Consider the following 22,500-nt stretch of genomic DNA (forward strand, 5'->3'; position numbering starts at 1 on the left):
CACATGGATGATACAGCAGAGGATTGGAAAAATGTCATGTGGTCAGATGAAACCAAAATATAACTTTTTGGTATAAACTCAACTCGTCGTGTTTGGAGGAAGAAGAATACTGAGTTGCATCCCAAGAACACCATACCTACTGTGAAGCATGGGGGTGGAAACATCATGCTTTGGGGCTGTTTTTCTGCTAAGGGGACAGGACGGCTGATCTGTGTTAAGCAAAGAATGAATTGGGCCATGTATCGTGAGATTTTGAGCCAAAACCTCCTTCCATCAGTGAGAGCTTTGAAGATGAAACGTGGCTGGGTCTTCCAGTACGACAATGATCCCAAACACACCGCCCGGGCAACGAAGGAGTGGCTCCGTAAGAAGTATTTGAAAGTCCTGGAGTTGCCTAACCAGTCTCCAGACCTGAACCCCATAGAAAATCTGTGGAGGGACTTGAAAGTCAGTGTTGCTCGGCGACAGCCCCAAAACATAACTGCTCTCGAGAAGATCTGCATAGAGGAATGGGCAATGTGCAAACCTGGTAAAGACCTATAGTAATGACCTCTGTTATTGCCAACAAAGGTTATATTACAAAGTATTGAGTTGAATTTTTGTTATTGACCAAATACTTATTTTCCACCACAATTTACAAATAAATTCTTTAAAATTCCTACAAAATGAATTCCTGGATGTTTTTTTCACATGCTGTCTCTCACAGTTGAAGTGTACCTATGATGAAAATTACAGACCTCTGTCATCATTTTAAGTGGGAGAACTCGTATATATATATATATATATATATATATATATATATATATATATATATATATATATATATATATATATATATATATATAAGGAAAACACAGCCAGCTTCTCAGCTTTGTGTTTTGGGTGAAAAAAATTATAGTTAGTTATTGCATGAATCATTTTTGTATAATCTAAACTTTTTGTCTTTACACGCCTTTTTGCTCTTTTTTTCATTTTCATGTTTCCTGAGAATGTGACAATTAAAAGCAAGCTATGTCCACAAATTGCCCTCAGGCCACAATCTGCACACCAGTGACTTCACCTATAAAGTCTTTAAAAACATGGACCGACAGATTCGATTCAAATGGATCCAATCAGCAGGGCTGTGTTTAACTAAGGACTTTCACAGTTGTAACTGATTCGATAGATTTTTCCCAAAGTCGATAATCATAATTATAATTAAAGAGTGAAATAAACAGCTTGTGACGATAGTAGTGTTTACTGACTGGTTACAAGCAGTGTTGGTCATCTTACCTTAAAAATTACTTCTCCCAAAAAGTAATTGAGTTAGTAACTCAGTTACCTCATTTTAAGAGGTACTAGTTACTCAGCAAAGTAACTGTGACGTTACTTTTCATTTTGTTATTTAATGTGCTATTAAGTTCGATAACATCTTTAACATCAAATATGTTTGTATTAACTGACTGAATAATAAAAATCCTGTGTACAGTATTTTAGAACATTTGGTATTCATCTGAACTCAATAGATTGCAGTGTGCCATATGAATTGCAAATAAATAAATAAAAAAAAAAATATATATATACATATATATATATATATATATATATATATATATATATACATATAGTAACTTAAGTGGTGTCAAAAACAAAATCGATTTTCAATTGAATCACAATTATTACCTGTGATTATTCCTAATTGATTACCAAATATATACATATATATATATATATATATATATATATATGTATATATATATATATATATATTTTTTTTTAATTTGTCCTGTCCAGATAATCAGAAAAATCATATTGTTGATGTAGATGCCTATAACTGATATACAGATTTACTTTAGAAGAGAGAAGTGGGGGATACTTCTCAATTTGCCTTATCTGTATTTGACTTTATTAAATGTTTGAACAGAATTTTATTAAACAAAACCAGTTTTATTTTAAGTAATATAGAAATGTATCAGCGCTGTTATTCATTTTATGGAGGAATATAGTTAATAATATAACTAGCACCCAATGTTATTAGAAAAGTATTGATTTTTAATCGAAAATTGATTTGAATTGAGAATCGATCCTTAATCAAATTGTTCCCCCTAAGAAGTGAATGGAATGGTCCCCAAAGCTTCACAGCTCTAAGTAACATTGTTGCCTTCTTTATTGAATTTGGTTGTTGGTTGTTCAACTCCAACCTAGAGAAGTGGATTGCACTTCAGCCTCTGCCTTCAGAGCTGTACAACTGCTGGTATAGCTCAAAAAGAAACTAAATCATTCTGATAAACAAATAAATGCGGCAGAGATTTAATTGTTCGTTCGCCCAATTTCCACCCGGTCGACTGCGAGATACCACTGGCATGAGGCGCGCGATGGCATGGAAAGCTTCCTGTCTGACAGTGGGGTATCCCGACAACCCCATTCTGCAATGTAGAAACATCTTCCTAACACTATGAGGAAAATATTCTTGTGTGCAGAAAAAAAATATATAATAAGAGATGTGGGAGGCCAAAATATGGCCAGCTATTATAGGGACGTGAGATCACACCAGCAAGCAGCGATCGTTTTCTAGTGAGAGCCAAAATTGTAAGCAGATAAGAACGATCTCTTACTTGGGGCGGTACAGCTTGGTTGGTAAAGCGGCTCTGCCAGGAACTTCAGGGTTGCAGGTTAGATGCCCACTTCTGCCATCCTGGTCACTGCCATTGTGTCTTTGGGCAAGAAACTTTACCCACCTGCTCCCGGTGCCACCCACACTGGTTTAAAAATGTAACTTAGACATTGGGTTTCACAATGTAAAGGCCTTTGAATCCCTTGCGAAAAGCGCCATATAAATATAATTCACTTCACTTATTACTCTGTAAAATTATTTGTCTTTAAAAATGAACACTTTAAATCATCCTATCAACATACCCACACGGGTGCCTCAGCATGTACTTAACTCCGTCTCCCTTAATATCTGAAGGTTTAATGTCAAATTAATCAACAGCCAGGATGATAATCAGATCAGACTTCTCCAACTTGAATCCTGGAATCTTTGTCTATACTGTACTGTAGAGGTATTCAAGTTCCAAGAGTATTTGCTGGAGTACAGCTTTGTATTGAAGAGACTACAAGGCAGGCCATTCTATTATAATTAACATTAAAGTGTAGGTTCTGCACTTTACTGTAAGTGTAGCCATATGTGCGGTGTTCCATGCAGTTGTAGCGGGTCCAGTCCTGGCCTGTGGATTTCTCCAAAGATGAGAGAACCAGAAAGATAACTACAGATTATTAAAGCCTGATTGTACTGTGAGTCATTAATATGGGCTTGCACAATTCTTCAGTGAATCTACCATTTCCAGTTAATGTATAAGTATTAATATATATTGTACTTCTTAAATCTGATAGCCACCAATTGCACAGACTGAGATTAACATTGAAGATGACGAAAGTGCTTGAAATGCAATCAAGAGTCAAATTAGACATCCTGCCTTTCATTCTTTCTTGCTGAATCCAAATCTTTTGAACAGTTTCTTGCCTTTGGAGAAAATTCCTCTTTTCTTCTTCTTGGCCGGTGTAGAGGAGTCAGTCTGCAGCTGGGGGGTTGGAGGAGAGGCATGAACTGGAACCAAGTTTGATGTGGTTCTGCCAGGAAGTTGAAGATGGGGAAGTGGGTCTACGTGCGCTAGTCGATTAGGGAAGGCAGGTTCTGGTTGTAGATTAAAAGTGTCTTGGATTGAATACAGATCCGGTTCCTGCGGTTCTGTAGATGAAGTTCCCTTTAGAAGGAAAAAAAAAATAATTCAATAAAAGAGTTGGTGACTTTTTATTTGTATTTTCTAATGTTTGTTAACACTAACTAATATTTGCTACAAAGAACATACATTAAGGATAGGGACACATAATCAGTAAGGTATTCTAACAACTTCTGAGAGCTAAAAATGTGGATTGAGGATTTAAAATAAGTAGTAAAGTGAGACTCCAGTGGAAGGAGGATGACAGTGAATGGGGGATGCTTGTGAAAACCACTGAGCTGCTCCAACACTTACAGTCAAGTCTCAAAGTGCACAGTTCGTTTCTGTCTCTGCAAAAGGCCATGCAAAATGAAGCAGTAGGAAGAAAGAACAACATAATTAAAGAAAAAGTGCAACAGAGAAGTGAAATACAGTAATTGTGGTTGGAAAAAAGCATTCCCACAAAACACATGAGTCCAGTGGAGCGTGCTTATGTTGATGTCCATCGCAATGGCAGACTGACGTCCACACCTGTGTAAATATTTAGGAAAGGCATGTGCGTCCATATCAGATAATGTCATGTGGTTTGTGCATGACTGATCATATTTTAGCTCACAGTTATCAACTGCAACTAGCTTATTGCTTCAGATGCTTGTAACATTGGCCAAAGAGTTTAAAAAAATGGTCGGTAATAAAATATTTTTGTTTGTTGACATCATTTTGCACCATTTGTGCATATTTTAATGATATTATTTTGTATTATTTTTTCAATTATTTATTTATTTTATTTTATTTAACAGAGGTGTGGCAGTATTTTCGTTCTATACCTACAATGACAATGAAACAAATCTTTATTCTGGAAAAAAATAAATGAATAAAATGAATAAATAAATAGATGCACTTTGTTAGCTGCTGTGGTAAAGCCTGCCATCTTTTTTTTCAGTTATATCGCACTGTGTGCATGCTTTACTGTCACTGTCACCATGTCCTTGGGACTCTTGTTGGCCTGAAGGACTTTGAAGTAGAAGTAAAAAAACTGTCAGTTCAGTTTTTTCCGTATTTGGAATGTTTTGCTGAAAATGTGTATGTTTTTTGTTATGTAAACATGGTGTCTCTAGGATGCGTACTTACAATGTGCCCTTATTTAAAAAATAAAAATAAACATGTTGACGCAAACAGAACTGTCTTTAATAGAAATTACCCCATTGGGTCTAAAATCTTATGTCCACACAAGCGGTTGACCTTATACGTATGCTGATTTCAGCACTTTTTAGTAGTGCGAAGAACAGAGTGAACAGTGACTTGATAATTACACTTTTACGGGTTTTTTACAAAAGATAATTCCACTGTGACATGCAAAGGCAGGCAAGAAAACTGCAAGTACCAGAAACTACCTGTGATTCTTTCTTGTGTTCTTGTGCAGGCTGAGCTGAAAAATCTTCGGCTGGGGCCTTCTCTGGAAAAGCCTGCAGGAAATTAGAGGGCACCAACCCTCGTTGTCCATGCAAGTCACCCTGAGCGAACACCAAACATCAGATATCAGAACAATGGGTAACAAACTGTTAAGTGGTATGCTGTCCTAGCATGTCTACACTAATGGCGTTGGTATGTAGACTGGAGTTAACATTGTGTTAACATTTGTGCACATACTTGTTGGTCACAAAAAACATTCATGAACTTTGTTTTTTCTTTATGAATTTATTATGGGTCTACTGAAAATGTGACCAAATCATTTCCAATCATTTCTAAAACAATTTTTTTTTTTTTTGGTGATAAAGTGATTAGGGCACATACTCATACCAAAACACCAGTTACATTGGCAGCACAACAGGTCCAGAGCATAACACAACCACCACCATGCTTGAAGGTAGGAATATATATATATATATACATATATATATATATATATATATATATATATATATATATATATATATATATATATATATATATATATATATATATATATATATATATATTAGGGGTGTAACGGTACACAAAAATTTCGGTTCAGTGCGTACCTCGGTTCAGAAGTCACGGTTCGGTTCATTTTCGGTACAGTAAGAAAACAACAAAATATACATTTTTTGGGTTTTTATTTACCAAATTTGCTAAATCTTCCACCAAAAATATTGGTGGAATATTAGTGGAATATTTGATGTGAAGTAATCGGAAACTTGGATGGGTCAATAATTCATAGTAACATTGATTTTGATTAAATCTTATGTTTTGAGCAATGACAGTTTGAAAAAAAAAAAAAAACAGCTTTGTTTTATTAGTCAACGTTGCAACTTTTTCTAAATTACATTTAGCCTCTAAGCTTTTTCATTTCACTTTTGTTTATGTTTTTGTTTATTTTAATAGTATTTTTAGAATGTGCCGTGGGCTTTTAAAACATGAGCTGTGAGCCGCAAATGGCCTTCGGGACACACTTCTGACACCCCTGCTATAGATAATAAAAAATTAAATCTGATAAATCTATGAGTAAAAAGCAGAGCCTGGCGACGCATGCGCGTTTATCATAACTCTCTCGCTCTCTTTGTCTCTGCCCCTCCCTCACGAATGTTGCTGCGCACAATTTGTTTTGTTTTTAACCCCTTCTTAACCCTGAACGTACATTGAAAATACACGCAACCCTAACTTAAAATTACATTTGAGGCATTTAAGAAATTCCACCCGGACAGCCCCGCAAAAGAGGACATATCCAGTGAAAAGAGAAGGTATGATCAGTCTATCGTAGCTCGGTCGCTGCTAGCATGCCGTGTGTTTTTTTGTTTTTTTATTGATTGACCCTTGCCGGCGGCGCTCATCCGTCTGTGCGCTCCAGCGGGCGTGCCCGGGACGCTCCGCGCGCGTCTCTGCCCTGCAGCGGTCGCCAGCTGTAATCAATTACCGCGCCTGCCCTTAATGAAGGACCTGCCTTCATAAGCGTGCAGTACTTGGCATGCCGATGCCGGAGTATAGCCTTCCGTACCTTGCTTGTGTCCATCCTCGAGTAACGCTATGTGTCGTGTGCTTCCGGATCTTTCCTGTCTTCCTTGTGATCTTCTGGTTTTTGACTCCTTATTTCCGCCCATGGACTACCCTGCCTGTCTTGCCCATTAGGACTGCACCCCGAATTTCAACACGGACCTCCAACACTTTGGTAAGAAATACTCCAGCTAATCTTCACACATAGTCTTACACCATACACACTTGAGGTTTTTGTCACACTTTATTTCCTTGGTTTATTCATTAGTGTTGTTTGTTATTCTTATTATATACATATTTACTTTATATAAAACAAAGTGTACACTACTGCCACCTGGTGTCAATCTGCCATCACATCCCCTTGCATACCGCCAACGGATTGAAACTTTTATTAGTAGATAGCACAGTACAGTACATATTCCGTACAATTGACCACTAAATGGTAACACCCGAATAAGTTTTTCAACTTGTTTAAGTCGGGGTCCAAGTAAATCAATTCATGGTGCATTGTTTCCACAACGTGCGGTGCGCAACTTAATATGTCCGTGTGGAACTCGTTCGGTAAGCCTCCAAACCGAACCGAAACCCCCGTACCGAAATGTTTCATCACAAATACACGTACCGTTACACACCTAATATACATATACCGTATTTCCTTGAATTGCCGCCGGGGCGCTAGATATTTTATAACCTCTTCTCACTCCGGCACTTACCAAAGGCTTGCAGTAAAAATTTGAGTGTGATGTAAGCTTGGACCTTAAATCCTACTGAATAGCTCTCAATCTTCTTCCCTTTATGCGATTTCAAATTACCGGTATTGAAATCAGCCTCCTCCATTTTGAAAATGATAGATAGATAGATAGATAGATAGTACTTTATTGATTCCTTCAGGAGAGTTCCTTCAGGAAAATGACAGGGGAAGTGTCACTCGTGACGTCACGAGTTTGACCAGGCGGTAATACTAAGCACGCGCTAATTATTTTCCAAAGCGAGTTTGACCCGGCAGTAATTCAAGGCAGGCGCATACTATATGCCCTGCGGCAATTAAAGGACATACTATATATATATATATATATATATATATATATATAGATATATATCTATATATATATACATACACACATATGTATATATGCATATATTTACATACATACATACATATATATGCATATATTTACATACATACATATATATACACATGCATATTTACATATACATACACATATGTATATATACACATCTATATATATATACATATATACATATTTATATATACATATATATATATATATATATACATATATATATATATACATACATACATACATACATACATACACACATATATGTATATATATATATATATATATATATATATATATATATATATATACATATATGTATATATATATATATATATATATACATATATATGTATATATATATATATATATATATATACATATATGTATATATATATATATATGTATATATATATATATATATATATATATATATATATATATATATATATATATAATCCATACCATACCAACTTTATTCATAAAGGCCTTTAAAACCAACCACAGTTGAAGAACAAAGGGCTGTACACCACAAAGAAATAAAGGCAAAGGACAGACTAAAAAAATAACATTAAAAACAGAAGTGAAAAAACACATTGAAATAGCAAACACAAATTACCCTAAGAACAATTTGTTAGATAAAAAGCAATTAAAAAGTTAAAAACAGTTAAAAGTTAAAAACAGTTTAAAGTCTCATGCTGGGTTAAAAGCCAGTGAATAAAAATAGGTTTTAAGAAGGGTCTTAAAAATAGCCAAAGAAGGGGCATGTCTCACATGGAGAGGGAGATTGTTTTAGAGTTTGGGACCCGCAACAGAGAAGGCTCTGTCCCTTCTGAGCTTGCGTTCTGATGTGGGGACCTCCCGGATCAGCTGATCAGCTGACCTGAGGGACCGGGTGGGGGCATAGAGGTGGAGCAGCTCAGAGAGGTAAGGTGGGGCACGACCATGTAAGGATTTAAAAACGAGTAAGATCATTTTAAAATGGACTCTAAAGACACAGGCAGTCAGTGGAGGGAGGCTAAAACAGGAGTAATGTGCTCTCTTTTTCTTGTGTTTGTTAAAAGTCGGGCAGCTGCATTTTGGGCCAGCTGCAGACGTGAGAGAGAGGAATGATTAATACCAAAATACAAAGAGTTACAGTAATCCAGCCGAGATGTAATAAATGCATGGATTACTGTCTCAAACCGTTGTCTAGAAAGGAGGTTTTTAACCTTGAACAGCTGACGTAAATAAAAAAAGCTGGTTTTCACCACTGTGCCAATCTGACGGTCCAATTTAAAATCACTGTCAATACGAAAGCCCAGGTTGGTGACGATGGGCTCAATGTACAAAGTCAAGGGGCCAATGTCAACAGGGGGGAGCTCACAGGTACCACTAGGTCCAAACACTATCACTTATGTCTTCTTTTCATTGAAATTTAAGACATTTAGCGCCATCCAGGCCTTGATATCTTCAAGGCAAGCAAGTAGTGACTGCATTGAAGAGACATGATTTCTCTTTATCGGAAAATACATTTGTGTGTCATAGGCATAACAATGAAAACAAATATCATGCTTTCTTAGGATTGAGCCCAGAGGAAGTAAATAAATAGAAATGAGCAGTGGTCCTAAAACTGAGCCTTGTGGGACCCCACATGTCAATGGAGCAACAGAGGATTCAAAACCAGCAACATTATTGTCACCGACGTCCCACTGGGTGTGAGTTTTCCTTGCCCTTATGTGGGCCTACCGAGGATGTCGTAGTGGTTTGTGCAGCCCTTTGAGACACTAGTGATTTAGGGCTATATAAGTAAACATTGATTGATTGATTGATTGATTTACAGGGAAAGTCCTGTTAGTCAAATATGACTTCAGCCAACCTAAAGCAGTACCACAGATGCCCACTTGATGCTGTAGGCGGCTAATTAAAATATTATGGTCCACAATGTTGCTGTTAGATCCACTAAAACTAAAATCACATGATCACCTAAATCTGTTGCTCTCAGGATGTCATTAAAAACCCTTAGTAATGCTGACTCGGTACTATGGAGTTTAAAACCCGATTGAAAGACTTCTAAAATATCACAGTCCTCTAAAAAAGTGATTAACTGGGTAAAAACAATCTTCTCCAAGATCTTTGAGAGGAAAGGCAGCTTAGAAATGGGTCTAAAATGGGCTAAAACTGAACTGTCAAGACCAGGTTTCTTTAAAAGCGGTTGAACCACGGCGTGTTTAAAACTGGTAGGAACCACACCAGAAAACAGACTGCTATTTAAAATGTTAAGAACAGGCTGCCCTATGCAAGAAAACACCTTTTTAAAAAATGTAGGAGGGACAGCATCATGGGGGGAACCTGAGGGCTTCTTATGATTCGTTAATTCTTCTAACAGCCGCGGAGTCACTTGCTCAAACTGATTAAAAACAGGAGAGTAGTTAAACGGGACAGAAGGGTGAGAAGTCGGAACAAAAATGAGAGCCCTTGTTGTGGCAATTTTATCAATAAAATACTCTAAAAAGGCATTGCACAATTCAGAGGAGGGTTCCAAGCATGTAGGCTGAGGGAACAGAGTCAATGGTTTTAAATAAAACACGAGGGTCCAAACCATTTGAGGCAATAATGTTTGCCAAATGTTCTCTTTTTTCCTCTTTTACTGTGCTCTGATATCAATGCCAACAGTCCTTTAAAATCTGGAGTGACACCTGAAGCTTGTCCTTCTTCCACCTGCGTTCAGCTTTGCGGCACTCGTGTCTGATCGCACGGGTTTTCTCATTAAACCAGGGTTCTGATTTAGTCTTGGCCTTTTTGATTTTTAAAGGAGCCACTGAGTTCAAGGCAGTCTCACAGGTGGAGTCAAACAATGCACTAAGTTTCTCAGTGTCAGAAAAAACAGTCAAGAGGGTAAAAAACCTTGGTTAAAAGCAATAATAAACTGACCAGCAGTGGAAGGGTTAAAAACTCAACAGAGACACGCTCCAGCTGTCAAGCTATTAAAACTGGCCTCAAATATGACAGGCATATGGTCTGACAGCACATTGTCACAAATGTCCAAGTTAGACACAGGTAGACCATATGACAGGACAAGATCAAGCGTGTGACCACGTCCGTGTGGGGGCCTGACACAAACTGTGTCAAATTAAAAGAGTCTATAAGATTTAAAAAATCTTTCACCAGTGGCTTGTCGGGACAGCATACATGGATATTAAAATCTCCAACAATGAAGACAAGATCATAGCGGGGCATAATTCCTGCCAAAAAGTCCGAAAAGTCATTTTTTCCAAGATGGCGGCGCCCGGACGGGCTGCAACATCGCGGAGCTCTTGCTAAAGATGGAACATTTGGCAGAAAAACCGGACAATTCTGCAAACTTCATGGCTGGCTCTCATCGTGGTCACTCCGTGATCACGTACGACCGCCAGACACTTCTGGATGTGGACATATCGGGCCGTTTTGGACTGATAGACGCGTGCTTGCTAGACGTGCTAATTAGCACGGGAATACTCCGACGGCTACATCCAGCGGCCTGTGAAGCGGGGGAGTATAGTAGCAGCGGGGGCCGTTTACGGAGCAGACGCCAGCGGTGTGATCGGAAACGCGGATGTCGAGCGGGGCTAAAAACAAAGCAGAAGGCTAATCCCCACAGAACGCCACTTCCCTCCATCCTGAAGCCGGATTTAAATGGAAGATGCGAGACTACTGGTCTGGGTAAGGAGTCAGTTAAATTAGAACAAGTTTTGGACATGTGTTTTACTGAGGTGGCTAACTATGATGCGTGCAGTTTATCAAAGCAACAAACAAACAATCGGAACATGTGTTCTACTGAGGTGGCTAACCATGATCCGTGCAGTTTATCAAAGCAACAATCATACAATCGGAAAATTCCCGCCGTATCAATTCCTAGATATGGTCGTAATTATACTAAATGCACTGGGCATAATAAACACAACATTATTAATATTGCTACTACAGATAATTTGGTCAAAAATTCCCTAAAACAGCCCACTACCTATAATATAGGTTTTTTAAACATAAGATCATTGTCTCCCAAAACGTTGTTAGTTAATGATATCATCAGAGACAACAATCTTCACGTCATCGGTCTCAGCGAAACCTGGCTTAAACCAAACGACTTTTTTGCGCTAAATGAGGCATGTCCTCCTAACTTTACACATGCGCATATTGCCCGTCCGGGTGGGGGGGTCGCACTAATATACAACGAAAACTTTAACCTTAGTCCTAACATAAATAATAAATATAAATCGTTTGAGGTGCTTACTATGAGGTCTGTCACACCGCTGCCTCTACACCTGGCTGTTATCTACCGCCCCCCAGGGCCCTATTCGGACTTTATCAATGAATTCTCAGAGTTCGTTGCTGATCTAGTGACACACGCCGATAATATAATCATAATGAGGGACTTTAATATCCATATGAATACCCCATCGGACCCACCGTGCGTAGCGCTCCAGACTATAATTGATAGCTGTGGTCTCACACAAATAATAAATGAACCCACGCATCGCAACGGTAATACGATAGACCTAGTGCTTGTCAGGGGTATCACCGTTTCCAAAGTTACGATACTCCCGTGTACTAAAGTATTGTCCGATCTTTACCTTATAAAATTCGAGGTTCAGACGCATGTTCGTCAAACTAATAATAATAATAACTGCTATAGCAGCCGCGACATTAATACGGCCACAACGACAACTCTTGCTGACCTACTGACCTACTGTGGGCTCTATTGATAACCTCACTAACAACTTTAACGAGGCCCTGCGCGAAACCCTTGATAACATAGTACCGCTAAAGTTAAAAAAGGCTCCAAAAAAGCGTACCCCGTGGTTTACAGAAGAAACTAGAGCTCAGAAATTATTATGTTATTAAACCATCAAGCATGGAGTGATGGTTTAATAACTTATAAACGCATGCTTACCTTAGCTAAAGCTAAATATTACTCAAATCTCATCCACCGTAATAAAAACGATCCTAAATGTTTGTTTAGTACGGTAGCATCGCTAACCCAACAAGGGACCCCTTCCATTAGCTCCACCCACTCAGCTGATGACTTTATGCAATTCTTTAGTAATAAAATTGAAGTCATTAGAAAGGAGATTAAAGACAATGCGTCCCAGCTACAACGGGGTTCTATTAACACTGATACGATTGTATATACGGCGGATACTGCCCTCCAAAATAGTTTCTCTCGTTTTGAGGAAATAACATTAGAGGAATTGTTACAACGTGTAAATGGAATAAAACAAACAACATGTTTACTTGACCCTCTTCCTGGGAAACTGATCAAGGAGCTCTTTGTATTATTAGGTCCATCAGTGCTAAATATTATAAACTTATCACTTTCCTCGGGCACTGTTCCCCTACCATTCAAAAAAGCGGTTATTCATCCTCTTCTTTTAAGACCTAACCTCGATCCTGACCTCATGGTAAACTACCGACCGGTGTCTCACCTTCCCTTTATTTCAAAAATCCTCGAAAAAATTGTTGCGGAGCAGTTAAATGAACACTTAGCGTCTAACAATCTATGTGAAACCTTTCAATCTGGTTTCAGGGCAAATCACTCCACGGAGACAGCCCTCGCAAAAATGACTAATGATCTATTGCTAACGATGGATTCTGATGCGTCATCTATGTTGCTGCTCCTCGATCTTAGCGCTGCTTTCGATACTGTCGATCATAATATTTTATTAGAACGTATCAAAACACGAATTGGTATGTCCGACTTAGCCCTGTCTTGGTTTAACTCTTATCTTACTGATAGGATGCAGTGTGTCTCTCATAACAATGTGACCTCGGACTACGTTAAGGTATCGTGTGGAGTTCCCAAGGGTTCGGTCCTTGGCCCTGCACTCTTCAGCATCTACATGCTGCCGCTAGGTGACATCGTACGCAAATACGGTGTTAGCTTTCACTGTTATGCTGATGACACCCAACTCTATATGCCCCTAAAGCTGACCAACACGCCGGATTGTAGTCAGCTGGAGGTGTGTCTTAATGAAATTAAACAATGGATGTCCGCTAACTTTTTGCAACTCAACGCCAAAAAAACGGAAATGCTGATTATCGGTCCTGCTAGACACCGACCTCTATTTAATAATACAACTCTAACATTTGACAACCAAACAATTAAACAAGGCGACACGGTAAAGAATTTGGGTATTATCTTCGACCCAACTTTCTCCTTTGAGGCACACATTAAAAGCGTTACTAAAACGGCCTTCTTTCATCTCCGTAATATCGCTAAAATTCGCTCCATTCCGTCCACTAAAGACGCTGAGATCATTATCCATGCGTTTGTTACGTCTCGCCTCGACTACTGTAACGTATTATTTTCGGGTCTCCCCATGTCCAGCATTAAAAGATTACAGTTGGTACAAAATGCGGCTGCTAGACTTTTGACAAGAACAAGAAAGTTTGATCACATTACGCCTGTACTGGCTCACCTGCACTGGCTTCCTGTGCACTTAAGATGTGACTTTAAGGTTTTACTACTTACGTATAAAATACTACACGGTCTAGCTCCATCCTATCTTGCCGATTGTATTGTACCATATGTCCCGGCAAGAAATTTGCGTTCAAAGGACTCCGGCTTATTAGTGATTCCCAAAGCCCCAAAAAAGTCTGCGGGCTATAGAGCGTTTTCCATTCGGGCTCCAGTACTCTGGAATGCCCTCCCGGTAACAGTTCGAGAAGCCACCACAGTAGAAGCATTTAAGTCTCACCTTAAAACTCATTTGTATACTCTGGCCTTTAAATAGACTCCCTTTTTAGACCAGTTGATCTGCCGTTTCTTTTATTTTTCTCCTATGTCCCACTCTCCCTTGTGGAGGGGGTCCGGTCCGATCCGGTGGCCATGTACTGCTTGCCTGTGTATCGGCTGGGGACATCTCTGCACTGCTGATCCACCTCCGCTTGGGATGGTTTCCTGCTGGCTCCGTTGTGAACGGGACTCTCGCTGCTGTGTTGGATCCGCTTTGGACTGGACTCTCGTGACTGTGTTGGATCCATTATGGATTGAACTTTCACAGTATCATGTTAGACCCGCTCGACATCCATTGCTTTCCTCCTCTCCAAGGTTCTCATAGTCATCATTGTCACCGACGTCCCACTGGGTCATTATTGTCACCGATGTCCCACTGGGTGTGAGTTTTCCCTGGGTGTGAGTTTTCCTTGCCCTTATGTGGGCCTACCGAGGATGTCGTAGTGGTTTGTGCAGCCCTTTGAGACACTAGTGATTTAGGGCTATATAAGTAAACATTGATTGATTGATGAAGTCCTTATTGTATTTGGGCGGGGGGTAAATGACAGCGCACAGCACCGTGTCAGCGCGACACACCTCAAATAAAGTCATTTCAAAGCTGAAGAAAAATGACAAAGGAAAGCATTGCTTACATTTATAGTCATTATTATAAAGTGTCGCCGTTCCTCCTCCACGGCCAGAGGAACGAAGAGAGTTAAAATAGCAAGAGTCTGCCGGCAGAAGTTCGGAGAAAACACTGCACTCACTGGCACCGAGCCACGTCTTCGTAATGCAAAGGAATTCCAGACAGCGTGACTCGAAAAAATCCCTGAGAGGGAACGTTTTGTTCGCCATTGATCTGGCATTTACCAGACCAATTCTGGCAGGAGATGAGACCAGCGTCGCAGCACACTGGGTATCCCGGCACAGCAACTTTAAATTTGAAGGATTCACCCCACGTTGGCGGCACCGAGCTGTATAGGTGCGGGTGCGGCGAGTGCAGGGTCTCTCATCGGGGACAAATTCCGGTACAGGGTAACCCGATGGATCCACGTACGGCCAGAAAGCAACAAAGGAACCGCTTAATCCGTTTCCCGTCCGGGCAGCGCTGGAAGAGCACGCCAACAGTACTCTCTGCTTTACCCGCCGGCCACTATGGGTGCCGCGGCGACACTACCGCGGAAAGCTCAGGGCTGGATACCGGAAGAGGTGAGCTGGTATACCTGACAGCAACGGGGGGCACTTCATTTGGACGACCAAAATCAAAAGAAAAAATATTTTTGATAGGTGGTCGAAAAATCAACAATTCTTGGCGATTATACACCAGTAGAGACTCAAACTGTTTAGTGCAGCAGGACAAAATCAACAAAAACTGAAGGCAGACTGAGAGCAGTAGACGCCCAGCCACACACGACGGTGCCATATACAAACCCCGTTTCCATATGAGTTGGGAAATTGTGTTGGATGTAAATATAAACGGAATACAATGATTTGCAAATCCTTTTCAACCCATATTCAGTTGAATATGCTACAAAGACAACATATTTGATGTTCAAACTGATAAACATTTTTTTATTTTTTTCAAATAATCATTAACTTTAGAATTTGATGCCAGCAACACGTGACAAAGAAGTTGGGAAAGGTGGCAATAAATACTGATAAAGTTGAGGAATGCTCATCAAACACTTATTTGGAACATCCCACAGGTGTGCAGGCTAGTTGGGAACAGGTGGGTACCATTACGATACTCCCGTATACTAAAGTATTGTCCGATCATTACCTTATAAAATTCGAGGTTCAGACGCATGTTCATCAAACTAATATTTAATAATAAATGCTATAGCAGCCGCAACATTAATACGGCCACAACGACAACTCTTGCTGACCTATTGCCCTCGGTACTGGCACCATTCCCAAAGTGTGTGGGCTCTATTGATAACCTCACTAACAATTTTAACGACGCCCTGCGCGAAACCATTGATAACATCGCACCCCTAAAGTTAAAACAAGCTCCAAAAAAGCGTACCCCATGGTTTACAGAACAAACTAGAGCTCAAAAATTCTTATGTAGAAAGCTGGAACGCAAATGGCGCACGACTAAACTTGAAGTGCACCATCAAGCACGGAGTGATAGTTTAATAACTTATAAACGCATGCTTAACTTAGCTAAAGCTAAATATTACTCAAATCTCATCCACCTTAATAAAAACGATCCTAAATTTTGGTTTAGTACGGTAGCATCGCTAACCCAACTAGGGACCCCTTCCAGTAGCTCCACCCACTCAGCAGATGACTTTATGCAATTCTTTAATAAGAACATTGAAGTCATTAGAAAGGAGATTAAAGACAATGCGTCCCAGCTACAACTGGGTTCTATTAACACAGATACGATTGTATATATGGCGGATACTGCCCTCCAAAATAGTTTCTCTTGTTTTGAGGAAATAACATTAGAGGAATTGTTAAAACACGTAAATGGAATAAAACAAACAACATGTTTACTTGACCCACTTCCTGGGAAACTTATCAAGGAGCTCTTTGTATTATTAGGTCCATCAGTGCTAAATATTATAAACGTATCACTTTCCTCTGGCACTGTTCCCCTAGCATTCAAAAAAGCGGTTATTCATCCTTTCCTTAAAAGACCTAACCTCGATCCTGACCTCATGGTAAACTACCGACCAGTGTCTCACCTTCCCTTTATTTAAAAAATCCTCGAAAAAATTGTTGCAGAGCAGCTAAATGAACACTTAGCGTCTAAAAAATCTATGTGAAACCTTTCAATCCGGTTTCAGGGCATATCACTCTACTGAGACAGCCCTCGCAAAAATGACTAATGATCTATTGCTAACGATGGATTCTGATGCATCATCTATATTGCTGCGTTCGATACCGTCGATCCTAATATTTTATTCGAACGTATCAAAACACGAATTGGTATGTCCGACTTAGCCCTGCCTTGGTTTAACTCTTATCTTACTGACAGGGTGCAATGCGTCTCCCATAACAATGTGACCTCGGACTACGTTAAGGTAACGTGTGGAGTTCCTCATGGTTCAGTTCTTGGCCCTGCACTCTTTACCATATACATGCTGCCACTAGGTGACATCATACGCAAATACGGTGTTAGCTTTCACTGTTATGCTGATGACACCCAACTCTACATGCCCCTAAAGCTGACCAACACGCCGGATTGTAGTCAGCTGGAGGCGTGTCTTAATGAAATTGAACAATGGATGTCCGCTAACTTTATGCAACTCAACGCCAAAAAAACGGAAATGCTGATTATCGGTCCTGCTAGACACCGACCTCTATTTAATAATACAACTTTAACATTTGACAACCAAACAATTAAACAAGGCGACACGGTAAAGAATATGGGTATTATCTTCGACCCAACTCTCTCGTTTGAGCCACACATTAAAAGCGTTACTAAAACAGCCTTCTTTCATCTCCGTAATATCGCTAAAATTCGCTCCATTCTGTCCACTAAAGATGATGAGATCATTATCAATAAGTTCGTTACGTCTCGCCTCGATTACTGTAACATATTATTTTCGGGTCTTCCCATGTCTAGCATTAAAATATTACAGTTGGTACAAAATACGGCTGCTAGACTTTTGACAAGAACAAGAAAGTTTGATCATATTACGCCTATACTGGCTCACCTACACTGGCTTACTGTGCACTTAAGATGTGACTTTAAGGTTTTACTACTTACGTATAAAATACTACACGGTCTAGCTCCAGCCTATCTTGCCGATTGTATTGTACCATATGTCCCGGCAAGAAATCTGCGTTCAAAGGACTTCGGCTTATTAGTGATTCCCAAAGCCCCAAAAAAGTCTGCGGGCTATAGAGCGTTTTCCATTCGGGCTCCAGTACTCTTGAATGCCCTACCGGTAACAGTTCGAGATGCCACCTCAGTAGAAGCATTTAAGTCTCACCTTAAAACTCATTTGTATACTCTTGCCTTTAAATGGACTCCCTTTTTAGACCAGTTGATCTGCCGTTTCTTTTCTTTTACTTCTATGTCCCACTCTCCCTTGTGGAGGGGGTCCGGTCCGATGGCCACGGATGACGCACTGGCTGTCCAGAGTCGGGACCCAGGATGGACCGCTCGTCCATAGTAGGGACCCAGGATGGACCGATTGCCTGTGTATCGGCTTGGGACATCTCTGCGCTGCTGATCCGCCTCCGCTTGGGATGGTTTCCTGCTGGCTCCGCTTTGGACTGGACTCTCGTGGCTGTGTTGAATCCACTATGGATTGACCTTTTACAGTATCATGTTAGACCCGCTCGACATCCATTGCTTTCGTCCTCTCCAAGGTTCTCATAGTCATCATTGTCAGCGACGTTCCACTGAGTCATCATTGTCACCGACGTCCCACTGGCCGTGAGTTTTCCTTGCCCTTATGTGGACCTACCGAGGATGTCGTAGTGGTTTGTGTTGTGGTTTGTGCAGCCCTTTGAGACACTAGTGATTTAGGGCTATATAAGTAAACATTGATTGATTGATGATTGGGTATAAAAGCAGCTTCCATGAAATGCTAAGTAATTCATAAACAAGGATGGGGCGAGGGTCACCAATTTGTAAGCAAATTGTCGAACAGTTTTAGAACAAGATTTCTCAATGAGCTATTGCAAGGAATTTAGGGATTTTACCATCTACAGTCCGTAAAATCATCAAAAGGTTCAGAGAATCTGGAGAAATCACTGCAAGTAAGCAATGATATTACGGACCTTTGATCCCTCAGGCGGTACTGCATCAAATACCCACATCAGTGTGTAAAAGATATCACCACATGGGCTCAGGAACACTTCATAAAACCACTGTCAGTAACTACAGTTGGTCGCTACATCTGTAAGTGCAAGCTATACCCACAAATATCCACATCAGTGTGTAAAAGATATCACCACATGGGCTCAGGAACACTTCATAAAACCACTGTCAGTAACTACAGTTGGTCGCTACATCTGTAAGTGCAAGCTAAAACTGTACTATGCAAAGCGAAAGCCATTCATCAACAACACCCAGGAACGCCGCCGGCTTCGCTGGGCCCGAGCTCATCTAAGATGGACTGATGCAAAGCGGGAAAGTGTTCTGTGGTCTGACGAGTCCACATTTCAAATTATAGTTGGAAACTGTGGACGTGGTGTCCTCCGGAACAAACAGGAAAATAACCATCCGGATTGTTTAAGGCACAAAGTTCAAAAGCCAGCATCTGTGATGGTATGGGGGTGCATTAGTGCCCAAGGCATGGGTAACTTACACATCTGTGAAGGCACCATTAATGCTGAATGGTCCATACAGGTTTGGAGTAACATATGTTGTCATCTAAGCAACGTTATCATGGACGCCCCTGCCTTTTTCAGCAAAACAATGCCAAGCCACGTGTTACAACAGCGTGGCTTTGTAGTAAAAGAGTGTGGGTACTTTCCTGGCCCGCCTGCAGTCCAGACATGTCTCCGATCGAAAATGTGTGGCGCAATATGAAGCGTAAAATACGACAAGAAGACCCCGGACTGTTGAACAACTTACAGTAAGCTGTACATCAAGCAAGAATGGTAAAGAATTCCACTTTCAAAGCTTCAACAATTAGTTTCCTCAGTTCCCAAACGTTTATTGAGTGTTGTTAAAAGAAAATGTGATGTAACACAGTGGTGAACATGCCCTTTCCCAACTATTTTGGCACGTGTTGCAGCCATGAAATTCTAAGTTAATTATTATTTGCAAAAAAAAACTTTATGAGTTTGAACATCAAATATCTTGTCTTTGTAATGCATTCAATTGAATATGGGTTGAAAAGGATTTGCAAATCATTGTATTCTGTTTATATTTACATCTAACACAATTTCCCAACTCGTATGGAAACGGGGTTTGTATATATATATATATATATATATGTATATATATATATATATATATGTATATATATATATATATATATATATATATATATATATATTGACCCTGCGATGAGGTGGCGACTTGTCCAGGTTGTACCCCACTTTCCGCCTGATTGTAGCTGAGATAGGCACCAGGGGAATAAGCGGTAGAAAACGGACGGATGGACTGATATATACAGTACAAGTGGTAGAAAACGGACGGATGAACTGATATATACAGTATATATATATATATATATATATATATATATATATATATATATATATATATATATATATATATATATATATATATATATATATATATATTAGGGTTGCGTCCGGTATACCGGTACTAATAAATTGAAAACGGTGCTATAGTGCCTTTAAAAAATACCAGTATTCTTTTTCCTCAGCATGCTGGCGTGCTGTGGTGATGTTGCTGGGCCAGGGAAGAGGAAGAATGGCAAAAAACGGCATTTCTACTGGTTAATAAAAAGGGTGTGCACACACTATTTACATTTGTCTGTCAAGGTGCACTACATTGTCAACGAGAAAGTGTACCTGCTCTACCGGACAGTCGGTGGTTTGTGCAACCATTAAATGCCTCAAGAGACGAGGAAGGGGAGTATTCTTGCCCAAGTGGTCCTTGCCACGAGCTGCCCCGGACAAAATGTTGCATTCAGTTTGACTCAGCATGTCAACTGTGTTGGCAATTGTTTTAAAGGCGAGTCGTGGTAGAGATTTATTTCCTTAGTTGGCCCAATTTAAATTTTGTAATATGTTTTCGCGGAAAAATACATTTTACATACGGGTCGATATGAAACATACACCGTGACTTGACCGCTTCGCACGCACAGGCCTGGTGGACATCTGCTTTGCGTATGTGCATACCTCCATGGACTACGTTCCATGTACATTCTTCCCGAGTATGTTTGGGCCTTGAGTCCAGTTTCCTTGTACTATGATGTGCATGATTCTTCTTTTACATGTGTCCCCAGCATTCTTAGTGTGCTGCACTTATCTACGACCAAGTAGATTTGTGACCATTTTTTGTATGACACTGCACTAGGGCAATTGTATTTGCTTTATGGCTAACTGTGAGTCACTCTGGATATTCCAAGTATGGTAGAAAACTGTCACAACTGTTGGGAGGAGCAATGACATTATTGTTGAATTTAGCTATGCCAAACACGATACCTCTGCCGATTTTGAAGTGCAGTGTAAAAGCCCCAACTAGTATCTATTGCAACCACTCCAAGGAAGTAAGTGTCCACTATAGACAGGTGGCCACTGTATGTTGATGATTCGATGAGATGGTGAGAAGAGAGAGCTGCTGCTTGCTGATTGGTTAAACGTTTGAGAACAAAAAAGATCGCTGGTCGGCGTGGGATAAAAAGATGTGCATGCGGACGAATGGGTAGTATGTACAGCACCGCCCACACCCGTGTGTTGAAGACTGTATTAGTTTTACGTAAACCGCAAGCAAGCGTCATTATTAGTTGATGTTATTTATCAAATTATTTAACTTAAATATTATGGAAAAAAGCACACAACCAACCACCTCCTTACAAGTTTACCCCAAAAAGAGTAAACAATCAAATAATATCAAATAAGACTCAAATTTTGACATTAGTGTTCACTCTACGAAGAAAAAAAAAGATTAAGAGATGCAAAATAGGGCTACTGGCTGCTTATACAGGTGGCTGCTATAGATACGGTTTCAACTTGCACAGTTTGGACTGTATTTTAACTTTTGAAGTGTATGAAACTATACATACATAGAAGAAGCCATCTTCATCCATGTCGCCAATCACATTGATGACGTCTCCGGCGCTGAAGGTCAACTCAACCTGAAAAAACAAAAGGCATTACGAACAAAAGAAAAATGTGTCTCTGTGTGTGCCCAAACTAACCTCTATATCAGTGTTGGGGGAGCTTTCTCGTGGATCGTAATCAAAAATTGCCACCATCTTGCGAGATCCTTGGACTGGCTTTCCCTTTGCACATGTAGCAGCTACCTGGCTTGGATCTGTCCATCAAACACATAAAGTTAAAAAAAAATACCCACTTCCAAAGACATGCACCTGGGGATAGGTCGATTGGCAACACTAAATTGGCCCTAGTG

The 22,500-nt window shown here is 40.0% G+C and overlaps 1 protein-coding gene across 12 annotated transcripts in view; it reads right to left on the reverse strand.

Moving 5' to 3' along the window:
• Window positions 1-2,934: 2,934 nt before the first annotated feature.
• Window positions 2,935-22,500, reverse strand: part of LOC133551493 (RIMS-binding protein 2) — a 142,443-nt gene continuing 122,877 nt past the window's right edge. For 11 of the 12 annotated variants that reach the window (XM_061898254.1, XM_061898250.1, XM_061898251.1 and 8 more), the window contains 4 exons: window positions 22,289-22,404; window positions 22,154-22,225; window positions 5,093-5,212; window positions 2,935-3,743 (listed from right to left, as the gene is read on the reverse strand). In XM_061898254.1, coding sequence (XP_061754238.1) covers window positions 3,459-3,743; window positions 5,093-5,212; window positions 22,154-22,225; window positions 22,289-22,404 — 593 coding nt within the window. In that variant the 3' untranslated portion in view covers window positions 2,935-3,458. Of the gene's footprint in view, window positions 3,744-4,013; window positions 4,049-5,092; window positions 5,213-22,153; window positions 22,226-22,288; window positions 22,405-22,500 lie in introns of all 12 variants that reach the window. The other variant, XM_061898248.1, reaches the window with a different exon arrangement.

The sequence above is a fragment of the Nerophis ophidion genome, linkage group LG04 (genome assembly GCF_033978795.1).
Source record: "Nerophis ophidion isolate RoL-2023_Sa linkage group LG04, RoL_Noph_v1.0, whole genome shotgun sequence".
Classification (NCBI taxonomy): Eukaryota; Metazoa; Chordata; class Actinopteri; order Syngnathiformes; family Syngnathidae; genus Nerophis; species Nerophis ophidion.